The following is a 23597-nucleotide window of genomic DNA, read 5'->3' on the forward strand; positions in this document are numbered from 1 at the left end:
TACCAGGTCAAGGTTATCGGAAAGATATACTATATAGCTCCTTTCTTTCATCAAATAGATACTATATTCACTTTTTGTGAAGGATTAAACTTTTTACCTTTTAAATAACTTTTTTCCCTCCTTTGTTAGGATTATAATTGTTCACAGCTGAACATTTTATGTGACACCACTAAGTTGGGGGGGGAAGTGGGGGTAGACGTCCTGTGCTGTGTAGTTTTAGTGTTGCAATTCCACCTGGTTTTAGACTTTTTACAAAAAGAACAAGAAAATCCTACAGTACTAGACGTTCCGTGAATGTGTCATTGTGTCATGCCCAGGTACTAATTGGGCTTACCACTCCTTAGTTTCTGAGATTTGTAAAATGTCTTTATGTGGTGCCTGGAAATCTCCCTTGTTGCTCAGATAATTCGTGCTGTTATTGCATTGACCCACCTCACCCACCAGGTATGGTATATATTGTGGTTAGAATGAAGGAAGCCTGGTGTTGGCCTAACGGTTAAGGTGGCTGGCTTAAGATCCCAGGGTCTTGAGTTCAAGCCCTTGCTGCGCCGTTGAATTAACACCAGGTGGGTCCAGCTCAACCTGTCATGCTTCTTGAGGTTGGCAAAATGAGTACCACCAAGCTGGTAAGGGGGCAATCAGCAGAACAGCTGCACCCCAAAAAAATGATGCAGCCAAGCAGCCGTTTGTTTGGATTAACCATCAGCACTGGTATCTACAACCCAACAATGTCACCTCCATTTTAAGGATCGAGCTTTTTGTTTGATTGGTCTTAGCTTCTTAAGAATCAGACTCTCGTTCATTTCGTCTCCTTTCATGACAATGCATATCATATAGCACAGATATAATTGGTAGATATGTACTCTATATAAAGATTACTACATTGTGGTGGCTATTCTGGAAAGGAAATTTGTCAGCTGGTTTCAAAAGAGCACGTGATACTGTATGGAACAATCAAATGTTTGTAAAATTTGGACACATTACACAAATGAAATAATAATTGTTAGCTCACCTGGAACGAAGTTCAGGGGAGCTAATACGATGGCGTGCCGTTTGTCCGTCAGTCAGTCTGTCTGTCAGTCAGTCCGTAAACACTTGCAACTTCTTCTCCGAAACCGCTGAAGGGATTGTGACCAAACTTGGCACAAATTATATTTATTGTGTTGTGACTAAAGTTTGTTCACGGCATTCAAAGAGCCTGGTGTTGGCTTAGCAGTTAGGGTGCCGGCTTGGGATCCTAGGATCCTGGGTTTGAATCCCGGTCGATCGCTGAATTAACGCCAGGGGGGTTGACTCAGCCTGTCATCCTTCTGAGGTCGGCAAATTGCGTACCAGCTTGCTGGGATGAATGATCACGGTGTGTATCCCGATTTAGAATAGGTACACCGTATCCCTGCGCATCATAAGAGGCGACCAAGGGTTGGCGTCAGGAAGGGCATCCGGCCATAAAAACATTGCCTCAAACAGGGAACCATGATTGTCATGGGGCCTGCAAGGCTAACCCCCGCTCTAGCGGGGAAAATGGCCTTAAAACGATCATTCATTCATTCATTCATTCAAAGAGTCGGGGTCTAAGGGGGTTTTCCGGGGTCAAAGTGGATCCAGGTTTGACTCCTCAAAATAGGAATTTGCTTTTTTTCTCAGAAACTACACACACTATTTCGATGAAACTTAACCACAACCTTCATCCCCCATGATGTACAAAAGTTTGTTCACCGCATTAAGAAAATCGAAGTCTAAGGAGGTCTATGGGGGTCAAAGTGGGTTCGGGTTTGACCCCCCAAAATAAGTGTTTGTTTTATTCTCAGAAACTACGCACACAATTTCGATGAAACTTCACCACAATCTCAATCACCCATGATGTACCAATGTTTGTTCAAGGCATTAGAAAAATTGGGGTCTGAGGAGGTATATGGGGTTGAGTGAGAGGGGGGCGGGATGGTTGCCCCCCAAAATAGGTCTTTTTAACTCAACTGGACTATGTCCAGCTGAGTTTTTGTCGACACCCAGTGTCCGTCGTCCGTCTGTCTGTCTGTCTGTCTGTTGTCTGTAAACAATTCGACGTCTACGCTCTAAAAGTCAGAAATATTGATGACATTTGATGAAACTTGTTATGCAGCATCGTTAAGACATAAACTAGTTTGGGATTGCATTTGGGCGTTGCACACCCAAAAATGGGCGCGGCAGGGCGGCCAAATTGAAAAATCAATTTTTGTCATATATTTTTAGCACATATAAACTATATAGTTTGTGGTTCTATTATGCATATTCTAACCATATTGATATAGACCAGTTGAGTTCAGGTTCCCTGGAACCTCTCTAGTTTTTGTTTAACGTCTTATGATTATGTTAGTATGATTCTACATGCTGCCCTGTCTTTTAGCAACCATTGAAATTGGTTTAAAATACCTTTAGTCGGTGAAGTATACTGTTTATTCTGCCAAGTGAGCGCCAGGGGTATTGCCCCGTTGTTTTTTCGACTTTTGAAGTGCAAATAATTTTACAATTGCATCCATTGTTTTTTTGCAGAGTTTGTTGTGGTTCACAATGGAATCGTTACCAACTACAAAGCTCTGAAGAAGCTATTGGTGAGAGCAAATGTCTCGATCGCTAAATGGAGGGCGAGAGTAGAGAGAGAGAAGAGGATTGGTTAAGGAATATAATAATGAGAAGTTAAATGTGTGGAAGGTCAATTGAGGATATGTGAGTTGTTGAGAAGGAATGGAGAAGGAAGACTGGGGGTTATGGGAGTGGGTGCTGGGGAAGTGCAGAGGAAATGTAGTTGCCATTTTCTATATTCTATGTCTAGACAGAAGCATAATGCCTTTTTGTACTGTTTGTGATATTAATCTTAAAGTATCCTTTTATTACCCTGACATGCAGCATCCTCTGGCCATAAAACTTTTAAATTATATCGTTTTTCATGTATCTGCAGAAAAAATGGACATCTACAACTTTTATCCATTCCTTCTGCCATTGCAGGAAGGGAAAGGCTTCAAATTTGAGTCAGAAACTGACACTGAAGTGATTCCAAAGATGTTGAAGTATTTGCACCAACAACCGGATGCCAAAGACATCTCCTTTAGCACCTTGGTTGAACGTGTGGTCAAAGAACTGGTGAGAATGTTGTGTCCATACATGAAAATATCAGGTAGGGGGGAGCAGTTTTAACTTTCCCATTGTGTTAAATGCGGTAGTAACTTCCAATGTTTCAATGGTGATCGACCAGTAGTTTACATTTGGTTCCAATTTTTTTAAGGCTTTAATTAAATTTTGCAAATTTGAAAAACAAGGGATTTCTGAGCCTAGTTTGAAATACAACATCACCGAATGCCACGTTCACACGAATGATTTATGGTTCAGAAGCATGACAGAACAATGTGACAGCAAAGGGATACAACATTACAGCTGCATCAGCAAGGTCAAGGGTTTCCAGAAACCTCTCCACCTTCTCAGGTGAGAAAGGTACAAGGTCCATGCGGACAAGATTTTGAAGCAAACACAGAATTGAGGCATTGGGAATTCTCACAAGCAGAGTCGGCTGTGATGCCATTGGAAGTGACAGAAGGGATGGATGGGGAGCATACACCAGAGACAGACTTGACAAGGTGCCATCAGGTCTTTGACGAAGGAGACAAGTTTGAAAGTTCAGTCTTAAGGTTGGCCAGATGTTGCTTTCTGGCTTTTCTGAGAGGGGACACACACTTGTTGCGGGCTTTGTGGAATGATCTGAGTTTGCCTTTGGTTGGACTCGCCTACCAGGAAGTTGAAGGAAAGTTGTTTCGAGGGAATTGCCTCTGCAAGATCCAGTCTACCATGGGCGAGAGGATGCGTGTGATAACTGTAGACGTGATGGGATGAATGTGTGCATAAGAGAGAGCGGGCTACTATGGGCGAAGTAATTTTCAATGAACATTTCCTCAAGCAAACTTGATGCTATTCATAGAATACTTACCCCGTGTAGTCAACTTGGTGCGAACTAACTACTTGGTGCGAAGGTTTTTGTTTTTTTTTGATCCAATATGGCTGCCAGACCACGTGAGCAATGACATCATAAATTTATATTCTCTAATATAATTGTTGCGTAGATCACACTCAATAAATTTCAAACTGATCAGATGAAGCATTGGCCCTGTCGAATTATGACATCATAATTAAGGCACCAATTACGTCATTGTTATCACCACTTATTCCCCATGCTGAGTTCTTTACAATGAGCCACGTTTCATTTTGTTCCATGGAGCGGTTTCGGCGATTATAGAGGTGCAATGTTTTTTGGTTTTTCCCTGATGGCGCCTGTGCCACGTGACCTATCACGTCATAATTATCATTTCAAAATTCTACAGGAGGAGGCGCTCCTACGGTGAAAAGTTCGTGTCCATGAGACCAACAGTAGCAGATTTAAAAAAAATTCATAATGATCAGATTAAGCGTTATACTTGTCAAACTATGATGTCATAACGAAGCCACCAATGACATCATCATTAACATATCTTGTTAATGATGCCTCTGCAAGATCCAGTCTACCCTTGGGGAGTACTTGGCAATTGGCCATGTTTCAATTTTTTCCATGGAGCGGATTCAGAGATGTGGAGGTGCGAAGTTTTTCCAAGATGGCGTCCATAGCACGTGACCTATGACGTCATAATTATCACAACAAATCTACAGGCGGATCGGACTCGGACTGTCAAATGAAAAATTTGTATCAATTGGACCAACGGTTGCCGAGAAAAATGCATTTTTTAAAATGCAGACACGCACGCACGTATGCCACAGGTACGCAACCGATCACTGAACACTGCTTTTCGCTTTGCGAGCGCAGGGTAATAAATAATGCCGATTAAAAGCTCTCAGAGGGTAGATTCTCATATCGTTCATTTTTCCACAATAATCAAGTTTCTACAATACAATAATAACACATGATTTAGAATTTGATCGAAATATAATGAAAACTAAGATTTGTTTGTAAACTGCAAATACAAGTACTGTACATACAATTTGAATATAATTAATACATTCCTAGCATGATGAAAGGGTTGGATCAGAAAAGCAACGCAAGGAGGAAATATCCATTTAGCATAAATATCTGCCACCATGGGAAGGACACCTGTGACCTAATGGGAAGGACACCTGACTGGCATACCGAAGGTAGTTCATTCAAATTCAAATATAGTTCATGCAAATATATTGTATTGTCTGTGATCCTGATTATTGGGTTAAGGTCTACCTTTACCCACCATGCAACTTATCGGTACCGTCTATCCACAGGAAGGAGCGTTTGCCATCGTTGTGAAGAGCGTCCATTTCCCTGGTGAAGTCGTAGCAACAAAGTGAGTTCATTGTGTGTTTGTGAGTTTTAATGAATGATTGAGATGCTGGATTGCTGTGGTACAACTGTGGTTCACAATAATTATGTTGCTACTAGAACAGTTCATGTCTATTTGTTGGTCTTTCTTTTGTAGAATAGCCAGTATATCTTAGCTCGGCCTCTGTTTTACAGTGGTCGAGTGGCTCCTTCCTCCAGAGAAACATTTTGAAGCCTTTGTTGGTATTGTGAACTTCTTAAATGTTTCTACTTGCATTATAATGACAGTTCATAGTTTCATGTCACATCCCCCATGCCTTCCACCGCCATTTTGCAATGAAATAAAGATAATTAAGCATTGGAACATTAAATACTCAAAAAAATACATTGATAGAGCATGTTCATTACCTCCACCACCAAAGGTGGATCGAGGTCATTTTTCACCCATAATCTGTCTGTGAACAGAATATATCAAAAAGTTATGGATGGATTCGGATGAAATTTGGTAGAGAGGTTGGGTGTTTGACGAGGACAATTTTTGTTAAATTTTGGTTTAAAGAATGTAATCAACTTGTCTTTGTCACATGACAACCTGTTTCATCCAAATTCCGACTTAATGTCGCCATTTTAAAAAAGTAAATCAACAATATCTGTACACACCCATTTTAAGATTTGGACAAGTAAGCAGAAGGTTTGTGAATGAAGAGAGGAGGGACTTTGAGATGAGGCTGCATTTTGTTCTCGCAGGTAAAGGTAGTCTGTGTTTAATAAGAAAATTGTGTCTTTCATTGAATAAAAATTGGCCATAGGTTTAGAAAATCCACTTTTCTTGCGACTAATTGGTCTTACCAATAGGTAAGGCTGTTTTCCCTCTGCTTCACTCGTCTCCCATAAACCTGGTGCTGGCTTAAGATCTTAGGCTCCTGAGTTTGAGCCCCTGTTGTGCCGTTGAATTAACACCAGGTGGTTTGACTCAGCCTGTCATCCTTCCGATGTCGGCAAAATGAGTACCAGATGACTGGTAACTGGGGGCACTGCATCAGCGGCACGGCTGCATTTCCAGAAAGCGATGCAACCAGCAGTCACAGTTTGTATACGAAACACAAACTTGTCTCCCATGCAGGCCTACTCTTCAGAGAAGTACAAAATGGGGAGGTCAAGACCCAAGTGATGTATTGATGCTTAGATGATGGTCTTGTCTCTTCTGACTCTTTGTTTCTCATAATCATTTGTCATCAACAGACTTGTATGTGGTCGTGAGAGGTTTAAACTTTAAACATTGTATTTGTATAACGTGTTATGTTGTGATGTTTTATAAATCAACCAGCAGGAGTACCTGTCGTTGCCTGGTGATGTTCTAATCCTGTTGGCATTTTAAAGAAATCAATTTGGGGTTTTTTTCTATTTTTTGTCGGTGCCTAAAACACTCTCATACCTACACCAAATAAGGGAAATTTATATTTAATATGATATTACACACACAAACCCACACATCGGGAATAGTTTAATATTACCTTCGATATAGCTACAATGGTTCCCTTTGGCTTAGCGGTTAGGGTGCCAGCTTGGGATCCGAGGATCCTGAATTTGAATCCCGGTCGATCACTGAATTAACCCCAGGGGGGTTGACTCAGCCTGTCATCCTTCCGGGGTCATTGCGTACCAGCTTGCTGGGATGAATTATCCCAGTGTGTACCCCGATTTGGAATAGGTACACCCACACCGTATCCCTGTGCATCGTAAGAGGCGACCAAGGGTTGGCATCAGGAAGGGCATCCGGCCATAAAACATTGCCTCAAAAAGGGAACCATGAGGTCATGGGGCCCACAAGGCTAACCCCCACTCTAGCAGGGAAAAATGGCCTTAAAACGATCATTCATATAGCTCCAAAGGTTTCGGTACTATAGAGCGATTTTTTTTTTTATCCCCCAAAAAATAACTTCTTTTTCCACAAGTTTAAATATTTTTTTTGCCAGAAACACTCCCAGGCACTCACTGATGAACCTCTGAAAGTTTGACGAAGATCCGTTCAGCCATCTCTGAGAAAAATGGCGACAGACAGACAGACAGACACACACACAGCAAGACAGACAAGTGGCTCTATTGTAGTATAGATTACGAATATTGAACTGGCATGATATACAAGTTGCACAATTCTATTGTTTGTATGTGTCTACATATTTTGAACCATTTGAACCATGTATCATGTCTGCATATTCTCCTTCTCCCTCCTTTTGCTTTAAATATTTCCCTATTGATTCTTGTCTTGTCTTTTTGATTCTTGTCTTATATATATGCCGTATATCGCTGCTGTTTGTTTTCTTGATTCTTGTCTTTTTGCAATTGTTGTTTTCATGTATTGTTATGCATTATGTTTTCCACTCTGTCAAAGCGCCTTTGGGCTTCTGGAAAAGCGCTATACAAAATAAATGAATTATTATTATTATTATTATGTACATGTTGTCAGTTAAACAAGGGAATCCACACATGATAAATTTGTTTGAACTAGTGAGATACCCGTGCTACGCACGAGTGGGAGGCCAGAAGCAAACAGGCAATGCAGATACGGCGAATGCTAAAGCATGAAACCAATAAATTCCACATTCCTGTAGCACCTTCAGTCGCACGTCAGACATGGACAGCAAATTCGTGAAGGACTTCCATGAAAAACGTACCGTCGCAAACAAATGGGTACGTTCACGTATAGAAACATTGATCGTGGGACCGTGGCGAATCTGCATATGGCGATCCACGAAGTTCACGTTCAGAAGGTAGAAACAATCACGGCATGTCGTCATTCACTTGAACTCGATGGCTCTATTTTCATTCCAAACAACATAACTCCAATCAAAAAATAAACTTTTAACAACATTGTTAATGTTTCCTTCATTGTAAAAACGACCAAGTCAACAGTTAAAAGGATTTTGAGCCGATAGGTGTTACGGCCTCGGCAAGATCGATGGAGACAGCGATCTGTTGGCTTATACACCGCCCAAATAGTTATGTGGAATTCTCTTATGTAGAGATTAAACTCACGTCGTTTGAACTTTGGCCGAGGTCATTATTTATTTTTAATGATGTTTATATACGAATCAAAAAGAAGATAATTGGTTTTGGGTCGTCCTTTCCGCATATCTCGTAAGATTGTGAGTTGGAGAGATGACCGTGATGGCGGGGAGGGATTCAACTCAATCCCTCAAGCAGGGATTCAACTCAATCCCTCAAGCAGGGATTCAACCCATGTCTTTATAAAAGGTCTTTGTCCGAGGTCACCAAGTCCGATCGGTGCAGCTGTGCAGCGATCGGTGCAGCCGTTTGTGCTGCACCCGGGAAAATAACGTTATGCGCGAGTCCAAACCTGAAAATGCTGGAGGCCAAAGCTGAAATTGGAAAAACAATATACCCTATTTTACTCCAGGAGATCCCAGGATTACCCACCCAAAATATTGTTGCGATCGGTTCAGCCGTTTTTGCGGTACATTCGAACGGACGGACGGACAGACAGACAGACGGACGGACATTTGGTGAATTATAGTAAGATGATGTGCAAAGTTGCACTTTCATTCATAACATTCACAGAGGCTGACAAAAGAACTACAGAACTAGTTTACCTCTTCATGATGCAGATTCTTACCTTGCGGACCACAAATCCGTGTGCATTGTTTTCGTTATGCAGAAGGGGAAGCCCGTTACTGATTGGTGTTGCCTGTTCTGGAGAGCTGTCTACAGATATCATTCCTATTCGCTACTGTAAAAGTGAGTGCTTTCAACCCAATGTCAATAATGTCTGAGATCATGTCGTTTCTGCGTCATAATATCAGCTGTCCCATCATGGCGACTGTTGCCAATAACTCACTTATTAATAACAGCTATTTTCAACTGCGAAAATAAAAGAATAAGTTGCTTTCCCAATTTTGGAATTAAGTTGAAGCTTCGGCTGTGATACGTGTTGTCTGTGACGTGTGTCTGTCTCTTTGGCTGAAAAGCTTCGGATGTACAGTGTATCTCGGGTCACTCCTCAGTGACGATATGAATGTGAATCGGAAACAGTTATTCGATGCAACAATACTTATTACACACACAGTGCCATGTCTATGCATTCCTATATGTACATGTATGAGTTGATTGAAAACGGAATCTTCTTCTTAATTTGTATGCAGCACAAGGCTGCTTGGCTGCATCATTGGCTAAAAGCACAACTCTGCCTCTGATGCAATGCCATCTGCATGTTCGGCAGGAATATTGAATTTGTTCAGGTTGCTGGTGATATCTGTCCTACTCTTCGCAAAGGACACCGTGGGATTTTTAACGTCTTACCAACACTGCCTTGGTGTAGACGCTCGACACACACACTGATAAATCACCCTGCCTATAAAACACCCAAATAACAATTTATAGCTGTGTCAGTGTGTCGGGATTCAGACAAGTTTCATCTGAATCCGTCCATAACATTTTGAGATATCCTGCTCACAGACCAACAAATAGACAAACAAACAAGGATGAAAACCCAACCTCTTTTCACCTTAAATCCCCCTGCACACTTCCTTTTGACTTCAATTAAATGCAAGTCTTGAACTGTTTATAAGTATCGCTGCACTGCACTATTTTGGCTCATCAGACTTGATATTTCAAAATTATATATATTTTGAGATCCTGATTAAATATTTGCTGTTACATTTCCAACTTTTCCTTGTTTACAGGCATTTCGGAAGGTGATCATTCCAAGGTTGTTCCACAAAATAACCCTCTGGGCAGCCTGCACCCTGTGGATGTGGAATGTGGAGTGGAGTACTACTTTGCCTCTGATGCTAGGTTAGGCCGATCGTGCATGTAGCCATTCATCGAGATTGGAATCTCCTTAATTCCAAAATGCTATTGTTGCTTTTTTTTAATCCAAGGAAAAGCTGTCTATCAATCTCAAGAAGGAAGTTCATCAAGTTGCAAACCAGGAATTGTAGATAACTAGATGGTATTAATAAAATACTTACCCTGCGCAGTCAACTTGTTGCGAGCCAACTCTTCTGTTTTTGAACATTTTTTTTTCTTTGATCCAATATGGCTGCCAGACCACGTGAGCGATGACATCATACATCATACTAATCATACTAAGATAACATATTATCTAATATAATTGTTGCATAGATCACGCTCAATACATTTCAAACTTATCAGACTAGGCGTTGTCCCTGTCGAATTATGACGTCATAATTATGGCACCAATGACGTCATCGTTAACAACATATATTCCCCATAGGGAGTTCTTTACAATGAGCCATGTTTCAATTCTTTCCATGGAGCGGTTTCGGAGATATAGAGGTGCAACTTTTTTTCGATTTTTTCCAAGATGGCGTCTGTACCATGTGACCTATGACGTTATAATTGTCATTAAAAAATTCTACAGGAGCCGCACATATTTTGAAAATTTTGTGTCCATCGGACTAACAGTTGCAGAGGAATTTTTGTTTTATTCATAATGATCAGATCAAGCGTTGTTCTTGTCGAATTATGACGTCATAATTAAGGCACCGATGACATCACCATCAACATATCTTATTCCTCCTGGTGAGTACTTGACAATGAGCCATGTTTCAATTTTTTCCCATTGAGCGTTTTGGGGGATATAGAGGTGTAACTTTTTTCGAAGACGGCGTCCGTACCACGTGACCTATGACGTCATAATTATGAATATAAAAATTATACTGGCTAGGGCGCTTCTATGGTAAATTTCGTGTCAATCGGACCAACGGTTGCCGAGAAAATTAATATTTAAAATGCACATACGGCACACGGCACACATATCCAACTGAATGCTTAACCCCGCTTTTCGCTTCGCGAGCGCAGGGTAAACATCAGGAATGCTTATGCCTCCTCTTCAACTGTTTGCAGGACTTCATCATCGTAATCAATCCCGCAAAGTGCATATTCGGCCATCCGGAATTGAATTTCCTCGGCCACTGTGTTACGCTCAGGCATCCATCCTCTCGAGAAGGTGCAGATTATTCGGAAATTCGCATTACCGTCATCTCAACGTAAACTTCAAGAGTTTTTGGACCTCATCAACTTTTACCATCGAGTTATTCCAAATGTAGCCACAACACTGCAGCCGCGGAACGCGTTACTCACAACTGGTAAGCACCCTGAAGTGTTCCGCTGGGCAGAACCAACCTTGTCAGCCGTCCACACCATCAAAGACGCATTGGTTAATGCCTCACTCTTGATTCATCCGAAAGCCATATGCCTGACGTCTGAGCATCATGTACACTTCCCAGCACTATTCTTGAGTACATTTTAATTTTAGACCATTTTTCTTTGCTGTAACTTTTATAGGATTTACCATCAACCATGGCCTTTCCTGGGCCAGCCACATAGCAAAATTGGCTTTCAAAGCCAGCCCGGCAGCAAACTGGCATCATCCATCAATCCCAGTCTTGTGATAATCAGAGCTACACTGTGATAATCAGAGCATCAGAGCATTATCAGAGCATTATCACATCAATGTGATAATCAGAGCTACACAGTCTAAAGTCTAAAAGGCCTTTGTTCATAGCTCAATTGAGTACTGGTCTCCACTATGGACTGGCTCAATAGCATCATATTTGTTTCTCCTGGATTCTGTGGAACCTAAAACTCTCAAAATTATTGGAATCTCCTGTGATGAGGCCGAAGCACAAGGTCTGTTGATCTCGCACTGCAGGCAGGTTGGTGGTCTCTTCACTACCGTCTTTTCTCCAACGTTGCTCCCTCTACTCTGTCAGTCATCTTGTCCTCCCCAGCAACTCCAGAATGCGCCTCATAATTTAATTGCTCACTTCTGCCTCATGGAACCACCTTCCAGAGGCTATTCTGTCCTACTCTTCCCTCCAGCACTTCAAGCAAGAAGTGCACTGCCATCTCTTGTCATTCTCAATTCTGAGCTATGATCTTTTATTAACCCCATTAACCTTTCCGAACTCAACCGTTGTCTTGCTAGTTTCAGTTACCCTTCCTCCTCCCTCTCTTTTCCTGTTCATTCATTGTCTTGATGTTTGTCCCACTGTCATTTCTATGTTGTTCTTCCATGAAGCTCATTCCTGCAAAGGAAAAAAAAAAAGTTATTGCCAACATCCTGCATTCTCAATTCCAAATTCCTACCACCTTTGTTCAAACAACAAGCCTGGCCGGGCAGTTTCTGAAAGTCTTGGGCCAAAAACCTTCCACCGCTGATCCCACAATAAGGTGGGAATAATTAGGGTGATTAAATAAGTAGTAGATCAGAGGCCAAGGTTCAACTCTAACTGCCTCTTGAATTATGTCATTATCTTTGGCCCTTCTTTTGGAAGGAACATCGATTGTTGATTTACCTTAAATTGCATTACAGACAAAAAAAACGAGCATTCGAAATATGATATGGTGCAAGACACCTGCTGCAAAATAGCATTAAAAAAACTTTGTTTGTACAAGAAAAGTGAATATGCAATCCGTAATTTTATTTGCAGTGCTATCGTCGAGCATACAAGGCGCGTCATATTCGTTGAGGACGATGATGTGGCAGCTGTCAGTGGTGGACACCTCTCGCTGCACCGTGTGTGCCGTGGTCCTGGGCAGGACTGTCGTGCTTTACAGACCCTTGAGATGGAACTGCAGCAGATTGTGAAGGGTATTTTACCATGAGTACCTTATAATTTTTATCACCAAAAGATTTCATGGCATGTCTTTTTTTCTGTTGTGCAAAATCTATTTGGGGGGTGGGGTGGGGATGAGGAAGGGGGATTTATCGACTTGAACTGTATGTCTGTGTGTTTTTGATTTGTCTATCGTGCTTGTAGATTTGAAGCCCTGACATTGCACGGTATAGTCGTCAACTGATGGTCCTGTCTGTTGTACACCGCTCTTTTTCTATTCCATCTCCAGGCGCTGCATGACGTCATCGCCGGGTACCGAAGGGGGCCTGGCGATGACGCGCGCCAAAATGGAGTACTCAGTTTTCACTCCGTTTGTTTGTTTTCTTGTTGTACACCGCTCCTTTCCTATTCCATCTCCAGGCGCTGCATGACGTCATCGCCGGGTACCGAAGAGGGCCTGGCGATGACGTTTGCCGAAAGGGAGTACTCAGTTTTCACTCAGTTTGTTTTCTTGTTTGTTTGTTTGTCTGGGTGTTATCTCAGCCATCCTTTGAGCTAGGAAGATAGAATTTGAGCACAAGAGTGAGAATGTGCTTTGACAAAAAATCGCTTTTTTATTTTGTGATTAATCAATTATTTGATGAATTACTTAATTATTATCGATTTATTAATCACTTATTTATTTTATTTCTCATCTGGGCAATATCTCAGGCACCTTTTGAGCTAGGAAGCTGATATGTGGACATGACAATGACCAAGTGATTTGTCTGTAAAGGGTATTTTTGATTTATTGATTAATCAATTAATCAATTAATTACTTAATTATTCGATGAATGACTTAATTAATTAGTTTTTTCAAAGTTACAGATTCAGATGAAATGGTGGTGGTTTATGTATTCTATGAGCCAATTCATTAACTATTTAATTATTTTATGATTATTATTTATTTATTTTCATTATTAATCACTTATTTATTTTATTTCTCATCTGGGCAATATCTCATGCACATTTTGAGCTAGGAAGCTGATATGTGGACATGACAATGACCAAGTGATTTGTCTGTAAAGGGTATTTTTGATTTATTGATTAATCAATTAACCAATTAATTACTTAATTATTCGATGAATGACTTAATTAATTAGTTTTTTCAAAGTTACAGATTCAGATGAAATGGTGGTGGTTTATGTATTCTATGAGCCAATTCATTAACTATTTAATTATTTTATGATTATTATTTATTTATTTTCATTATTAATCATTTATTTATTTTCTTTCTCATCTGGGCAATATCTCATGCACATTTTGAGCTAGGAAGCTAATATTTGGACACGACAGCGACCAAGTGATGTGGCTATGAAGGATATTTTTGATTCATTGATTAATCAATTAATCGATTAAATATGTATTGATTAATCAATTAATCGATTAATTATTTAATTTTTTCGATTAAATAGTTAATTAATTTTCAAAGAGCTACAGATTCGATGAAAGACTGGTGGTTTAGGGATGCTATTAGCCTATTGATTTAGAAATTAATAATTTTACCATTTTTATTTATTTATTACCTCCACCACCAAAGGTGGATGGAGGTTATGTTTTCACCCCTGTCTGTTTGTCTGTTTGTCAACAAAATATCTCAAAAAGTTGTGGACGGATTCGGACGAAATTTGGCAGAGATGTAGTGTATGTCACAAGGACAAAATGAGGAGATTTTAGTGAATATCTGGATTCGGATCCGGCTAGTAGAATTTTTTAAGCGTTTCTTCACCATTGGGAGATCGGGCCAAAAACGATACACTTCAGGATATCTCAAAAACTTGTGGACAGATTTGGACGAAACTTGGTGGACCGGTTGGGGATCTGACAACGACGAATAGATTCGATTTTGGTGAAGATCTGAATATGGATTCGGATATGAGCATTATTTAATTTTAAAAGTGATTCTTCACCATTTAGTGATATGGCCAACCAGGCGGAGGTATGCTCACTACTGAATGCCGTTCTAGTTTTAATTATGCAATTGATCAATCAATTATTGCTACTCCTCTCCCTCCCAATACCTTCTCTATGTGCTGCACTGTGGCATCGTCGGGCACCGAAGGCTGGAGAATATGTTATTTATTTATTTGGCATGGGGGCGGTTTACTTTGAATGTATCTGTACTTGTTTTCTTTCTTGTTTTCTTGTTTGTTTGTTTGTCCGGGCAATATCTCAGGCATCTTTTGAGATAGGAAGCTGATATTTAGATACGACAGTGACCAAGTGATTTGGCTTTAAAGGATATTTTTGATGGCACAAAGACTATACACGAGAGTATACATATACAGAAGATGGTTTTTTGTAATCTGACCAAAGATGGCCGACTGGCGGCCTTCAACTCCATACAGCAAAATTACTAAAACCACGGGGGCTATGACATTTTATTTCTTTTTCTCCTCGTTTTTTGACCTTCATTGGTTCAGGAGACGACAGAAAAATTGATTTTAACTTTGGAACTGTAATTGGGAAGTGGTAATTACATTTGTTGGTTATTGTTGAAGTGTAACAAATCCTTTACAGGTTCGTACAACTCTTACATGCAGAAAGAGATTTTTGAACAGCCAGACTCAGTGTTGAACACTATGCGTGGCCGACTGAAGTTTGAAAGCAACATCGGTAAGCCTTAATTGCATTGAACAATGTGACATCCGATACTATCCGATATATCAAATAAGGCATTTCTCTGTAGGTGTGTATGTATCTGTTTGTCGTTGGTTGTTATCTCCAAATGCTGGTTTCAGAAGGTGGAACGGATCTTTCTCAGGTTTCGATGTATCCAGCTGTGTGTGTGTGTGTGTGTGTGTATGTGTATGTGTGTGTGTGTGTGTGTGTGTGTTTTGTTTGCGTGTGTGTGTGCGTGCGTGCGTATGTGTTTTGTTTGCGTGTGTGTGTGTGTGCGTGTGTGTGTGTATTTTGTGTGCGTGTGGGTGTTTTGTGTGCGTGTGGGTGTTGTGTGTGTGTGTGTGTGTGTGTGTGTGTGTGTGTGTGTGTGTGTGTGTGTGTGTGTGTGTGTGTGTGTGTGTGTGTGTGTGTGTGTGTGTGTGTGTGTGTGTGTGTGTGTGTGAGAAATACTAATCCCATCCCCTCCTTTAAGGCGAATATTATTCCCCCTTTGCAAACTAGTGCTTCCCCCTATGGCTAATGCTCCTGTGCCCTGTTTGTGAGTGTGTGTACGTCTGAAAATCATAGAAAAAACAGGGCTGATCACCACAAAATTTTGCATACGTGTTGGACGTTGGTCGTGCCCAGGGTCAGGTCATAGCCCCCCTACACCCCCACCCCCCTCCCCCCATGTGAAGGGCCTATATACATGCTGCAGTGCAAGTGCTCCACTGACCCCTGCTGCAGACAGGGGGGAATATTAGCCATGGCACAAAATATATTTGCTCCCACGTCTTCCACTCTATTCCCATATCCTCCGCTCCATCCCCCCCCCCCCCACCCCCCCAGGTGCCCCCCACACTCCCCGCCTCCCAGACTGCTCCCAATTGGAGCTGGTGTTTCTAGTCAGTTTAAATCACAATAATTTAGAGGCACTGGTGAGTGTGGTAAAGAGTATGTTTGAATCTTTGTGGTAAAGAGCTGTGTTTAGAAGTAAAAATGAGGGTCATGAGCTAACAGAAACTCCTGCCCTGTAATAAACAATTATGTAAGAAGAGAAGTAATCTTGGATATGTGCAAAGAGGGATGATGATTGTTTGTTTATTGGAATAATAATAATAATAATAATATTTTATTGCTAGTAAAGAGCCCGTCAGATGGGTTGGAACAGTTTATTGGACTAGAGAGCGTCGCGAGCATACCAAAGTCTGAAGCCTCGGCCTCGTGCCAGGTGTGCTTATAGTTATATATTCTTTATTTATTATACATTCTACGGATGTAAATGAACATTAGTTTTACTCTGCGCAAGTTGCACATCATGTGCAGCGAATTTCACCTCCCTGCACCTTGTATGTATTGTTATTTAAAAAACGCTTCTGTACACCGCCCTTGAGGCTCGGTTTGCAAGCCACCGTCTACACTTCCAATAGAAGAGACATAATTACTCTTGTAGAAAATGTTTTTCGAGTTTGTTTCATCCTCAAAAATAGACCGTAGTGAACACACATTCGTGTTAAAAGATTGGTCTTTAAAACCTACCCTTATGGTGGGGACAGTCCTCTCAGCAAAGACACAAACTGGCATTGGGTTTTACATGGTACATTATGATCATAGCAATACTCTGCTTTCCTTTTTCTCTCCTATCCCTCTCCCATCTTCCTTTTTTAAATTTACTTTCCCACCCTCCTACCCCTTTCCTCATTACCTCTACCACTGCAGGTGGGAGGAGGTTATGTTTTCACCCCTGTCTGTTTGTTTGTGAACAGGATATCTCAAAAAGTTAAGGACGGATTCAGACGAAACCTGGTGGACAGGTTGAGTGTGTGAGCAGGACGAATTGATTCGATTTTGGTGAAGATCCGAATCTGATAATTTTTAAGTGGTTCTTCACTATTGAGAGATAGGGCCAAAAGGATACGTAGCAGGATATCTCAAAAAGTTATGGATGGATTTGGACGAAACTTGGTGGAGAGGTTGGGTGTCTGACAAGGACGATTCGATTCGATTTTGGTGAAGATCTGAATATGGATTCGGATATGATAATTATTTAATTTTTAAAGTGATTCTTCACCATTGGGAGATGGGACCAAAAACGATACATAGCAGGATATCTCAAAAAGTTGTGGATGGATTTGGACGAAACTTGGTGGAGAGGTTGGGTGGCTGACAAGGACGATTCCATTCGATTTTGGTGAAGATCTGAATATGGATTCGGATATGATAATTATTTAATTTTTTAAGTGATTCTTCACCATTGGGAGATGGGACCAAAAACGATACATAGCAGGATATCTCAAAAAGTTATGGATGGATTTGGACGAAACTTGGTGGAGACGTTGGGTGGCTGACAAGGACGATTCCATTCGATTTTGGTGAAGATCTGAATATGGATTCGGATATGATAATTATTTAATTTTTTAAGTGATTCTTCACCATTGGGAGATGGGACCAAAAACGATACATAGCAGGATATCTCAAAAGGTTATGGATGGATTTGGACGAAACTTGGTGGAGAGGTTGGGTGTCTGGCAAGGACGATTCGATTCGATTTTGGTGAAGATCTGAATATGAATTCGGATATGATAATTATTTATTTTTTTAAGTGATTCTTCACCATTGGGAGATGGGACCAAAAACGATACATAGCAGGATATCTTAAAACGTTATGGATGGATTTGGACGAGACTTGGTGAAGAGGTTGGTTGTCTGGCAAGGACGATTCGATTCGATTTTGGTGAAGATCTGAATATGGATTCGGATATGATAATTATTTAATTTTTAAAGTGATTCTTCACCATTGGGAGATGGGACCAAAAACGATACATAGCAGGATATCTCAAAAAGTTATGGATGGATTTGGACGAAACTTGGTGGAGAGGTTGGGTGTCTGGAAAGGACGATTCGATTCGATTTTGGTGAAGATGTGAATATGGATTCGGATATGATAATTATTTAATTTTTAAAGTGATTCTTCACCATTGGGAGATGGGACCAAAAACGATACATAGCAGGATATGTCAAAAAGTTATGGATGGATTTGGACGAAACTTGGTGGAGAGGTTTGGTGTCTGACAAGGACGATTCGATTCGATTTTGGTGAAGGTCTGAATATGGATTCGGATATGAGAATTATTTAATTTGTTAAGTGATTCTTCACCATTGGGAGATAGGGCCAAAAACGATACATAGCAGGATATCTCAAAAAGTTATGGATGGATCTGGACGAAACTTGGTGGAGAGGTTGGGTGTCTGACAAGGACGATTCCATTCGATTTTGGTGAAGATCTGAATATGGATTCGGATATGATAATTATTTAATTTTTTAAGTGATTCTTCACCATTGGGAGATGGGACCAAAAACGATACATAGCAGGATATCTCAAAAAGTTATGGATGGATTTGGACGAAACTTGGTGGAGAGGTTGGGTGTCTGGCAAGGACGATTCGATTCGATTTTGGTGAAGATCTGAATATGGATTCGGATATGATAATTATTTAATTTTTAAAGTGATTCTTCACCATTGGGAGATGGGACCAAAAACGATACATAGCAGGATATGTCAAAAAGTTATGGATGGATCTGGACGAAACTTGGTGGAGAGGTTGGGTGTCTGGAAAGGACGATTCGATTCGATTTTGGTGAAGATGTGAATATGGATTCGGATATGATAATTATTTAATTTTTAAAGTGATTCTTCACCATTGGGAGATGGGACCAAAAACGATACATAGCAGGATATCTCAAAAAGTTATGGATGGATCTGGACGAAACTTGGTGGAGAGGTTGGGTGTCTGACAAGGACGATTCCATTCGATTTTGGTGAAGATCTGAATATGGATTCGGATATGATAATTATTTAATTTTTTAAGTGATTCTTCACCATTGGGAGATGGGACCAAAAACGATACATAGCAGGATATGTCAAAAAGTTATGGATGGATTTGGACGAAACCTGGTGGAGAGGTTGGGTGTCTGGCAAGGACGATTCGATTCGATTTTGGTGAAGATCTGAATATGGATTCGGATATGATAATTATTTAATTTTTAAGTGATTCTTCACCATTGGGAGATGGGACCAAAAACGATACATAGCAGGATATCTCAAAAAGTTATGGATGGATTTGGACGAAACTTGGTGGAGAGGTTGGGTGTCTGGCAAGGACGATTCGATTCGATTTTGGTGAAGATGTGAATATGGATTCGGATATGATAATTATTTAATTTTTAAAGTGACTCTTCACCATTGGGAGATGGGACCAAAAACGATACATAGCAGGATATGTCAAAAAGTTATGGATGGATTTGGACGAAACTTGGTGGAGAGGTTTGGTGTCTGACAAGGACGATTCGATTCGATTTTGGTGAAGATCTGAATATGGATTCGGATATGAGAATTATTTAATTTGTTAAGTGATTCTTCACCATTGGGAGATAGGGCCAAAAACGATACATAGCAGGATATCTCAAAAAGTTATGGATGGATTTGCACAACCATTAATTTGGGAGATACACAACCATTTGCACATTAATTTGGACGAAACTTGGTGGAGAGGTTGGGTGTCTGACAAGGACGATTCGGTTCGATTTTGCTGAAGATCTGAATATGGATTCGGATATGATAATTTTTTAATTTTTAAAGTGATTCTTCACCATTGGGAGATAGGACCAAAAACGATACATAGCGGGATATCTCAAAAGGTTATGGATGGATTTGGACGAAACTTGTTGGACAGGTTGTGTGTGTAAGACAAGGAAGAATCGATTCGATTTTAGTGAAGATCCGGATCCGGATCCAACTTGTAGAATTTCTAAGTGATTCTTCACCATTGAGAGATATGACCAACCAAGCGGAGGTACTCTCTCTACTGAGTGGCGTTCTAGTTCACTATGTAATATGTAGATGGCATCTAGGTGATTTGTTTTCAAGTATCAGGAGGGAAATAGCCCAAAAAGCATAAAATATGCATTGTGTTGTCTATGTTTGTCTACCATGTTTAACATAAAAAGGATTTTCTCGTTGTGCATTAACGGTGACAAAATGTCACATTTTTCATGCTTAGTGATGCTGGGAGGCCTGAAGGACCATGTGAAGGTCATCAAACGTTGCCGTCGGCTCATCCTCATTGGCTGTGGCACAAGCTACCACGCTGCTCTTGCGGTGAGCATAATTGTGTCCTCCATGCACTAATAACGATGAGATTTCAAGGCTTGTGGAGCGTAGTTGCTTCAATGAAGAACACAAGATGTTGCTTTGAATTTTTTTTCTTTTGTCGGTTAACAGCTGGAAAGCATGCACTCACTTTAACAGTGCACTTGTGGGATTAATTCTGTACGAACAAGGTGAACATCACAGTTTGCATTGTGTGCAGGGGAAGCAGCATATTGTTGTTTTTTTTGGTGGAGGAGTGCTGGAGATGTAAGTTCTTCACCTCATTTTGAGGTGATGGCTCTATAACAAAGCCACAACTGAGAGCACTTTCCATCACGTCAGTTTTTGCATCATACCCCTTGGCGTGGCACCTCATTGCGGTGCAAATGAGGTATGAGATCCATCCTTTAACACAACGATGTCCACTGCATTAAGGAATCTTCAGAATGAACACTTAGATGCAAAATTGGTTGGCCACTGGATAAATTCCATTAAAGACCGGCATGTTAATTACATGGAATGTAAGACGACCACTCCTTTTGCATTTTCAGATATATTGGACTGCCAAAGCAATTTATTGAATAATTGAGCACAATCCTGGATGGGTCGTTACTCCGACTCGGTTGTTACTCCAATGTCTCATTCTTCCCAGTAAGCTGGTGGTGGTACTCATTTTATCGGCTTCGGAAGGATGTCAGGCTGAGTCAAACCACATGGTGTTCATCAACGGCATGACATTGGCTCAAACTCAAGACCCTAAGATCTTAAACCAGCCACCTTAACCATTAAGCTAACACCAGGCTTAATTACATGGGATAAAGCGACATCAATTAGCTTTTCCAATGATAGTATGTCTGTAGGTTGGGTGATATAACTTTTGGATTGACCTCCATATATTCCTTGTCTCAACAATGTTGTACACCGCTTCTTTCCTATTCCATCTCCAGGTGCTGCATGACGTCATTTCCAGGCACCGAAGGGGGCCTGGCGATGACGCGCGCCAAAAGGGAGTACTCAGTTTTCACTCCGTTTGTTTGTTTTCTTGTTGTACACCGCTCCTTTCCTATTCCATCTCCAGGTGCTGCATGACGTCATTTCCAGGTACCGAAGGGGGCCTGGCGATGACGCGTGCCAAAAGGGAGTACCTGGTTTTCACTCTGTTTGCTTTCTTTCTTGTTTGTTGTCTTGTTTGTCTGGGCAATATCTCAGCCATCAAGGAAGGAAGCTAGGAAGCTGAAATTTGGACACAACAATGAGCATGTGCTTTGGAAAAAACTTTATTTTTTAATTGATCAATTACTCAATTATTATCGATTTATTATTTAATTAATGAATTTCAAAAAGTTAGATTCTGATGAAGCAGTGGTGGTTTAGGTATGGTATTAGCCAATTGATTAAGAAATTAATTATTTTACGATTATTATTTATTTATTTTAATTACGCAATTAATCAATCAATTATTGTACACCTCTCCCTCCCAATTCTGTCTCCATGTGCTGCATGGCGACATCGCCGAAGTCTCTGCGGAAATGTCGCACGCTGGAGGATATGTTATTTATTTATTTTGCACGGAGGCGGTGTACTTTGAATGTATCTGTACTTGTTTATTGACGTTATTAAACGTATGATGTGTTTCCAACGAAGTAATGGGGCAGTAAGGAAATACGAGGTATGCATGCTGATTCATTCACACCCATAAGCACAGTTTTGACTGTTACCTGTACTTTACACCACATTTTCGGAGATATCGGTTGTGATATTCCACCATTCCCCAATTAAGGTGGTTCTGGCCTGATCTGTCAATACTTTTGGCCTGCCTACCCTATTCTCAAAACTGGAAAAACCTATTTCGTTCGAATTTCCCAAGGACATTATCCACAATTGACCCAGGAATGTCCAACGTGACCCATATGTTGTCTATATGAAGCGCACGCTGAAAATATGCACGTACAAGTTGGAATAAGGAAGGTGTTCAACTTTTGGATTTGGCATCTCAATATTTATGGGAACATAGTAAATGTTAGTTTCTTTCCAATACTCACTTGATGTCAAATATTCTACTGTTGCCTCATACAAGGGTGTTCCAAATTAAACGCCAATATTTCACACATTTAAATAATTATTAACACAAAAGTAAAATTGGTGGCACAATACAGAAGTAGTGTATATATGTTGCTTCTGGGACACTCTCATTTTCCCATTGACTTACATGTTAATTTTTCCCCTCCCTCATTGCCCCTAAACACCTCTATTTCTCTCACCCTGTTTTTTACGAACCTTCTAACCTTTTGACATGTTATCCTTATTCATTAGACCACTTAAACAATGGTCCTTCTGTGTGAACCTGTGATCCTTCTGACCTTATGGACCTTTTAACCTTTTACTCTTAATATCATCTGGTGAATCATCTTTGGCCCACTCAAACAACGACCCTACAAATATTTGTTTATGCGTGGGAAATAATTTAATTCTCTTGCCACTCTCTTCACCATCTAATATATTAACAAAAAATATGTTTGAGTTTGGTTCTTTATTAAGATATTTTAACTGAGCTAAGATAAAATGGTAAACCTCCCTCAATGTTCTTGTTTGAGCGCCTCCAGTGCCACATACCATTTTTAAATTAAAGTATATATTTTCCTGACAACCATCAAAGTTTTCCGTCCACTCAAAAATATTTCCATCTTTTTTACCCAATTCACCGGTATTTAAATTAATTCTCTTATTTGTTTTGTAAATTGTTTTACCAGTTGTCTTTTCAATTATACCTATTTGATATTTTTCACATTCGTTATGTTTACCATTTATATACCAAGGTTGATTGCACCTCCACTCTTTAGTCTGGTTGGTACTTGGTTCTATCATTTATATAATAGTAAAAAAGGCGGCGGTAGCCCGTTA

General features: G+C 40.4%; 1 protein-coding gene across 1 annotated transcript in view; it reads left to right on the top strand.

Annotated features, from left to right (window-relative positions):
• The window catches only part of LOC137424699 (glutamine--fructose-6-phosphate aminotransferase [isomerizing] 2-like), a 99290-nt gene that overhangs the window by 20004 nt on the left and 55689 nt on the right, over nucleotides 1-23597 (top strand). The window contains exons 5-12 of the mRNA XM_068112429.2: nucleotides 2530-2588; nucleotides 2983-3117; nucleotides 5269-5330; nucleotides 8982-9061; nucleotides 10006-10117; nucleotides 12781-12941; nucleotides 15466-15561; nucleotides 20608-20705. Coding sequence (XP_067968530.1) covers nucleotides 2530-2588; nucleotides 2983-3117; nucleotides 5269-5330; nucleotides 8982-9061; nucleotides 10006-10117; nucleotides 12781-12941; nucleotides 15466-15561; nucleotides 20608-20705 — 803 coding nt within the window. The remainder of the gene's footprint in view (nucleotides 1-2529; nucleotides 2589-2982; nucleotides 3118-5268; nucleotides 5331-8981; nucleotides 9062-10005; nucleotides 10118-12780; nucleotides 12942-15465; nucleotides 15562-20607; nucleotides 20706-23597) is intronic.

Source organism: Myxine glutinosa, chromosome 4 (assembly GCF_964187855.1).
Source record: "Myxine glutinosa chromosome 4, kmMyxGlut1.1, whole genome shotgun sequence".
NCBI lineage: Eukaryota > Metazoa > Chordata > Myxini > Myxiniformes > Myxinidae > Myxine > Myxine glutinosa.